Raw genomic sequence first — 7,892 nt, 5'->3', positions numbered from 1 at the left:
TTTGTCTAGGACTTTCATGGTGTCCTTAGATTGGATATTTCCATGTTCTCTAACCTTACATCCTAAGGATGCTGTGGGCTGGCAATACCTCCTGTCCTGTCTGTTCATTACCCTCTGTATCATTTTATGCAGCACAGTCAGAATTTGAGACCAGCTGGCAGCCCAACTGCATTGTCTGTTTAACTGCAGGAAACCATGCTTTATCCCCCTCTGAATCCTGATGGTGTAATGATAACAGATAATTGTCTGAATGCTTTTTTCTTTCTTTTGTCTATTCCTCTCTTTGAACAGACTCCCTAAATACACAAATAAAATCCTCAATTAAAATTTGTGGATTAATGAATTGAATAACAGATTTTTAATTTTTTTTTTTTTTTGCTGTTGCCTGGATCTCAGGGAGAGTTTCTCTGATTTTTCACTTGTGTTCCCCTGTCAAACATCTTCAGTTGTCAAAATGGGTAGTCACACGCTGGGCTGTTGTACGGGCACGTCAGATGCATCAGTGCTTATCAGAATGCTGAAAAGAGACAACAATTAACAGTCTGGGATTTCTCATGTGCCATTTTGGTGCTGTGTGCGTGGTGTACAGAGTGCCCTGGAAGCCAAGAGCTTGCATGGAGCAGGGACATGGGTCATAGACCCCTATAGAAGGATGGTTCTTAATGCGCTGTGATGGGGCAAACACTGTATTCCCAGGAGTGATCCTTTAGAGTTTGTCATGCAAGAAATGCCTGTCAGAGTGAGGGCTGCAGGGTCAGGATCCCCCAGCACCGCAGTATTATTATCCATCTAAGTTACAGCAGTATGCAATCAATACGATTGCACACGCTCAATGGTAGCTTTATATTATAAAAAGAACAAAATTGATCTGAAAGTGTTTTCTATGAACTGCCACTTAGTTTGCAGAACCAAGCATGCACTTTACATCCACAGACTGGAGGTTAGTGAAATACAAGCAAACGCACAGCAAGTGGTAGGTAAAAACTAACCAAAAAAGAAGGCTATCACAGCTAATAGAAAGTCATGTTGAATAAAGCTTTTATGACTTTATCTTTTTGCCTGGGGCAAACAGTACATTTTGTTTCTGTTTTGCAGTGAGCGTAAGCTTTGGAAGGTTAAATAGAGAGTATTAGGTTATGGTAAGTGGTCATCAGAGGCTTGCTTTACAGTCACGGCCTGTTAAATTGCTTACTGAACCTTATTATATATATCTCTCTGAGGTTGGTGTAAGTCTTAATTCCAGTTTATCTCCTTGTAGACATGAGTCTGAGTTTTTCATAAAACCTGAAGGGACAAACATAAAGTTTAAGCTGCTTTTTATTATAAGCCACAAATAGTAAGGTGTCACCACAAACGTAGCAGTCACCCCAATGAACTTTTAACATCATGTCATTGTGTATCTTAGCACATTTTCCTCTGCATAGGTTTTTATACTTGTTGTTCCACAACTGTCAGTTATTCTGACTGCAGCCAGACAGATGCCAGGATCTCATCTGACTTCTGGGAAGAGGTTGGGACAGTGACGGGGACTGGTCATGCAGTAAGCCCCCATGGCACTCATGTCCATCATGCCCATGGGTGAGCTTCTCACCTGCTGGCCTTGAGGCTGTTGTATGTAGGTTTGTTTGCCTCAAAATGCTGTTCTGGGCACCGGCTGTTTGGGAGCAACTCGGATGCCTGCAAGGTGGCTGGCAGGAAGGGGCAACCTGGACAGCAAAGCCCTCTTTCCTCCTCAGGTGGAGCTGGACTCTGCGAGTGAGTGGAAGTTTGTCTGCAAAACTATCTCTTTGCTTTGGTGCAACTCCTGTCATGTTGCACCAAATGTCCAAATGCTCAGGATATTTCAATTTACAGATAACAGTGTTAACTTCAGGCTCCATTGAGCATCTGTATCTTGCTAACCTGAAGCAAACTGTTCTGTAATATTTCAGCAAGAAATGTGAGTGTGAGAAAGCTTTAGACGGATAACAGAGAACAAAAGTTTGGGGTGCTTCTTTGGACATTTTGAGACATGGAAAAATAGCCAGTTTTCAGAAAAATATTTTCCCTCCTTCCCCCTCCCCTCTGCCTTTTAACCCTGCTTCTAGGTTCAGGATACCTAAAACACAGCTCGTGTACTAAAGGACAGCCCGCAGCTGCTGTGTGGGAACGGCAGGGAGAGGCTAGATCTCTGCAACTGGAGCCTGTGCACCGAGGGATTTCCAACAGCCTCATGAGGCAGGCAGGGCCAATGACCCTGGTATTTGTACAGCGATGCTCAGTTAATCTCTGTAGAAGACTGATGTCCTTTTGTATGAAAGTCAGGTGCTGTTCGGGCAGCCTGCCATTGAAGACCTTTACATATGTTGTTTATTGATTTGCAGAACTCACTGCGGTATTTCCATGTTTCCCAGCACCAGGACTTGACAATAAGTCCTCAGATAACCTGTGTTGTTGGATAAGTAAGGCAAAATGAGAGGCAGGGCCAGTGAACTGCTGGAATACGGGAGCAGGCTGTTGGAGTGAGCAGAAATAGGATTACAGGAATATGGGAGGGAGACGGGGAGCTCAAAGGCAGGAATACTAGGGCAGAAGATGTCCTAGGGAAGAAGAGGGATAAATTCCTTTTTGTATTACTTGCACATGCTTATAATCTGCTCTGCTGCTGGGCTTCGGGTTGTTTTGTGTTGTTTTTTTTCCTCAAACACTTTGTGGATTACACTGTGAACAGTGTATCATACCTCTGTAAGCTTTGTGTTGGACCTCTGTAATGTAAAAGGATTTAAAGTTTCTCTGAAAAGATGGCCAAGCCTGTATTACCAGCATGCTTGTGACAGACTTGCTTTTCTTCACCATTCATGCTACTTCATGTATCACTCCGTAACTGGGAGATAGAGCACAGTGGCACACCAACCAATTTATACTAAGTAAAAGTTAAAAACAGGATGGAAAATGTGAAAGCTAATAAGGAAATACAGTCACATGCCAGCAAAGAGAAAAAGATACATCTGAAAATAGTGTCACAGAAGCAGATAATTTTAAATTTGAGATAAAGTCCTGCTAGTATTATTTATGGGCAGGACTCCTTTGTTTTAGAGTGGAAAAATGTAATAAAATACAGTAGTGAAGATCTTTGGCAGGAGACTGCTCTTTACCTTCCCTAAAAGCTACACATTAGATGGCTTCCCATTCTGCAGTGGTTTTGGGAGTGAGGGTCCCCATCTCATCCCACAGAGGACAAGGACATGAGCCTTTGACCACAGGACCCAGCACACAGTGGTCTCATAGCAAGCCAGGGATTGTGAGGCTGAAAGTTTAACTCAAGTTCCTCTTATTGTAATAATTAGCCAGCAACCAGTTCCCATACTGTGAAGGGCATGCTTTGCTTTGGAGGCATGCAATGTTCCCCCTCTTTTCAGTGCTCAGTCATTAAAAATGCACTGATTCTCAGGACTGACTGGCAAATAGCTATTATATGGGTCTGACCTTCATGTTCATCTCACCAAAAGAGAAATATAAAGTTGACCACATTTCCAAATAAAATGGGAGATGAGTTCATTTCTGTGAAATAGTACTGTGTGAACTTTTCTGGCCTTATTTTCAGGGGCCCGACACCCTGCCGGGGAGATAGGCATTCCAGCTGATAGGAGAGCCAAGACTGCAAGGTGAAAGCACAGAGTAGAGGATGACAGGTTTGCTCTCCAAGTAAAGGAGGAGATTATTCTTGTCTTGACAAAACCGTCTTATTTTCTCCCTGCTGGAGCAGCATGCAATGAAGTGGTATAAAATAATACACCCAATACTGTGCTCTTGGATTGAATCCAAATTACTGAGTCCATCCTGTGAATGTTATTTTTATAGATTCCGCCCCCCCATACTTTTACTTCCTCCCAACTATTCAACTTAGTGAAGAAAGACTGACAGATACTGCTCATTTCTCCCAGCAGCTGGCAGAAATGTGAGGCTGATAATTTTCCCTATGATTTTGCTAAGTTTTGGATTAAATCCACTGATGTGCTGTCTTACATAGGGAATATCCGCTTTATTCTGCTTTTCCTGATTCAGAACTGGGTGTTGAATGTGGCTGTCTTTCATCCCCAGCAAATGCAGAGGCTTGCTCTCTGACCGCCTGTGTACAAAAATGTGTATCTGAGTGGGACAGGCCCAGCGAAGAGAAAGGGTTGTGGTCCCATTGGTGGAGTTTGTCTCCAGTATCCTCTGGAAGTCTCCTAAATTGGGTAGCTGATAGCTCTGTTTTGCTGTCTTGAAAACTGATTTTTCAAATCCCTTTCCAAAGGGAAATTCTGGTGCTGGGGACACAATTTGCTTTTTGTTGAAGTGCATATTTTTGATCAAATGAATGAAAGTTTTGCTGCAAAAGAGCATTCCCTCTCTACTGTACCTGTGTGAGCACTAAGCCAGACCACAGGTGGTTCTGCCCTTGACAGTAGGCACAAATAGAGTTAATTATATGGGGACCAGGTTCAGTGACTGCATTTTAAAAAGCTCTAAGATGTTAAATAAGTAAAAAAGCACCACTGAGGCACAGCAGCCACAGTAGTTGTGTGCTGTGGTAAACCTGTGTATGTGAAATCTCTCTCTAAAAAGATTTCAACAATTCACATGACCTCTGCTAATATTTATTTTCAAATGATGCTTTGTGTCAGCTGTCTCAGCTCCATGCTGCCATGGGCTATTCTCAAGTCTGGACTGTTTTCCAGTCAGCGTGAAGTGGGCTCTGCTGCCTGATATGAACTGTTGACTTGTCCTGATAGTTTTTGTTGGCAACAAACATAGCAATGAGCCAACTCCAATGGCAATGCGGCTGTGATTTCTGCCAGCCCTTGGGTGTATTTTCTGAATGCTGAAGCCAGTGACCTAGCTGAACTGAGATCTCAGAGAGTCCTTTCATGGATGCTACAGAAAAAGACCTCTCTTTTAGTGGTTGTTTTTTTTTTTTTTTTAATAATCTGATAGACAGCAGGTTATGAGGCTTTGAAGAGAAGGTACAAGTGTGATCAGTTGGCAGGGATGTTGCCTGCAGCACATAGGGGCATAGGTGTTAACACCTTAAATGTGTTAAATGTAGCCTCTACTGCTACTCTAGTAATATTTTCCTTCCTGCCACTGCAGATATGCCTGAAGGTAGTAGAGTTAGGAAAAACAACTACTTTTTGTAGCGTGCTGTCTTCTAACTGCAATGTTGAGCTCCTCCTGAAATGACAATTTGCCTAGTCATCAAAAAGCTGAATATTGACAGATGTCCTTTTCAACATTATAGCTGGTCCTGTGGTTACACCGGTTCCCAAAAGACCTTAAGATCCCTTTCTTAATGCACTCCTCTACTCTGACTGGCAAACTGGATAGAAAGGCTTTATGCCTACCTAAAAATACACCAGACTCATAACATGAGCAGTAACTGCTGTTAGGAAGTCACTGGTTGCCCGGGTCATTGGAGGCTGCTCCACACAGTGGAGTTGACAGGCATTGTCCCATGCAGTGTGCCATTTTCAATCTAGCAAGGCTTAAATTATTTTATATTTGCACAGACTCTCAACTCTCTCTGTTTTAGAGCCTAAATGAACCCCCGCAGCATATACTCTGCGGAGATGACTGTTAACAGCTTATTAATCATATTGCCTACCCAGGCCCAGGCAGTGTAGGAGTGACTGACCTTCCATGTTGCACTGGGCAATTTCAATATTAAAGGAACAGGAAAACATACTGAATAAGATAAGCACATAAAGGCTGGCTGCACCATGGCTCCCGGAAGAACACACACTGTTTAGCATGAACACTGCAGAAATTCTGGTGAAAATATACCTGTTCACATGCAAAAGACCAAAAAAGACCTTTCCTGTGCAACTGCTGTCAGTGCAATGAATAAACTACTGAAAACTTAACCTGCCTGTCCCAGTTCCCCAGTTGGCCCATGGTGGACAGAGCTCATGTAAAGTGTCGCTGTGTGATGTTATAGAAAGTATTCTGTCCTACATAGTACTTAAAAGAATGAAGTTCTCTGCAGGACAGCGAATGCTAGGTGGCTGCCTGTGTGACTACAGTTGTGCTGGCTGATGAGTGGAGAGCAAAACCCTTCTCTCCTACACAACTTAGGGGAACGCAGGAACCTGAGCCGCAGCTACAGCTAAGTTAAGGGTAACGCTTCCAGTTTAGAATTTTCTTAAGAAGGAATAAGCAGGTTAATCATGCCTATTTACTCTCCATTGCCATCACTAGTAGTGCAAAGTCTTATTTTCTAGGGTTTCAAATTCCAAATGGAGGGCAGAGTCAAGCCTGTGAGAAGCGTTAGGCCTAAAGGTGAGTTCCGAGTTGCAAGTTGTCTATCTGGACCTACACTAACCTCTCACGGTCTCTTCTCCTTTTTTGTAGGCAACATCTTTGTCGTCAGTTTGTCTGTCGCAGACCTTGTAGTTGCTGTTTATCCATACCCTCTGATCTTGAGTGCCATTTTCCATAATGGATGGAGCATGGGAAATGTTCACTGTCAGATAAGCGGGTTCCTGATGGGCTTAAGTGTCATCGGGTCCATTTTCAACATCACAGCGATCGCAATCAACCGCTACTGCTACATCTGCCACAGCCTTCGGTACGATAAGCTCTTCAACCTGAAGAACACTTTCTGCTATCTCTGCCTGACCTGGATACTCACGGTGGTGGCAATTGTGCCAAACTTCTTTGTCGGCTCCTTGCAGTATGACCCCCGGATTTACTCCTGCACCTTTGCCCAGACAGTGAGTACATCATACACCATCACGGTGGTGGTGGTTCACTTCATCGTCCCACTGTCCATCGTGACGTTTTGCTATCTACGCATCTGGATTTTGGTGATTCAAGTGAAACACCGGGTGAGACAAGACTGCAAGCAGAAGCTCAGAGCAGCTGACATCCGGAATTTCTTGACTATGTTTGTGGTTTTTGTCCTTTTTGCTGTGTGCTGGGGACCATTAAACTTTATTGGCCTTGCTGTTTCGATTAATCCTTCAAAAGTGCAGCCACACATTCCAGAATGGCTTTTCATCCTGAGCTATTTTATGGCCTATTTTAACAGCTGCCTCAATGCTGTGATCTATGGGCTGCTTAACCAGAATTTCCGGAAGGAGTACAAAAGGATACTGCTGACACTCCGGACTCCCAGGCTGCTGTTCATTGATGTGTCCAAGGGTGGGACAGAAGGAATGAAAAGCAAGCCATCTCCAGCTGTAACAAACAACAACAACCAAGCTGAAATACACTTATGAGTCGGAACAGTACTATTTATTCAGGATTACAGTTGTGTATATAATATATGAGCCTTTCTCTATGTGTGCATTTCACAGCTGGTGTTGCTGGGCTCCTCATGCAAGGAAGGAGTCTGCTTCTCATCTGAGGAAGGAGTCTACTACCTTTCATTCTTAGCTTATTGCTGCGACATCAAGGCTTTGAGTAAGGATTTTCAGAATGGAAACGACTGATTTTTTTTTTTTTATATGCTATTTTCACCGTGTGCCTAATTGATAGGTTTGGTTGCTTTTGCCACACATGTGACAATACCCTCGAAAAGAGTGCTTGGAGAAATACAGTTATGCTTGAAATGCAGCTTTCGAGAGCCAGCAAAATTGCCAAACAAACCTTTTCCCGTTCCTCAGGATTCTATTTTTTTAGCATTAACATATCCCAAACTATAGCAAACAAAGTGTAAACTGCATGACTTTTTACCTTTTCGGTTAGGTAACAGTATTAGCCAGGAGGCATACATACGGGCATGATGGCTTCCACTGCGTGTGTGTTTGTTTTCCTTTTTCTTTTCTCTTACAGCTTAGAAGCTAGCCTGGGCTAGATGTGAGGCAGGCAAAAGCCAGACCTAGTGAGTGTCTGATGCACTTATTTTAATTGAATAGCTACAGATATTAAGT

General features: G+C 43.2%; 1 protein-coding gene across 1 annotated transcript; it reads left to right on the top strand.

The window, feature by feature from the left end:
* The first annotated feature begins 2,837 nt into the window (after window positions 1-2,837).
* Window positions 2,838-7,467, top strand: LOC104620115 (melatonin receptor type 1C). Its single transcript, XM_010286240.1, has 2 exons — window positions 2,838-2,883; window positions 6,370-7,467. The coding sequence occupies exons 1-2, from the start codon at window positions 2,838-2,840 to the stop codon at window positions 7,236-7,238; spliced, it is 915 nt and encodes a 304-aa protein (XP_010284542.1). The 3' UTR covers window positions 7,239-7,467.
* The last annotated feature ends 425 nt before the right edge of the window (window positions 7,468-7,892 follow it).

Source organism: Phaethon lepturus, unplaced genomic scaffold (genome assembly GCF_000687285.1).
Source record: "Phaethon lepturus isolate BGI_N335 unplaced genomic scaffold, ASM68728v1 scaffold56644, whole genome shotgun sequence".
In the NCBI taxonomy this organism is placed as follows: Eukaryota; Metazoa; Chordata; class Aves; order Phaethontiformes; family Phaethontidae; genus Phaethon; species Phaethon lepturus.
This window is presented reverse-complemented; position numbering and strand designations above follow the sequence as displayed.

Excerpts from the sequence above, each read along its gene's own strand:
- LOC104620115 (XM_010286240.1), top strand. The coding sequence starts at position 2,838 with ATGCTACTTCATGTATCACTCCGTAACTGGGAGATAGAGCACAGTG. Across the intron at positions 2,884-6,369 it reads CTGGGAGATAGAGCACAGTG|GCAACATCTTTGTCGTCAGT; the intron begins GCACACCAACCA and ends CCTTTTTTGTAG.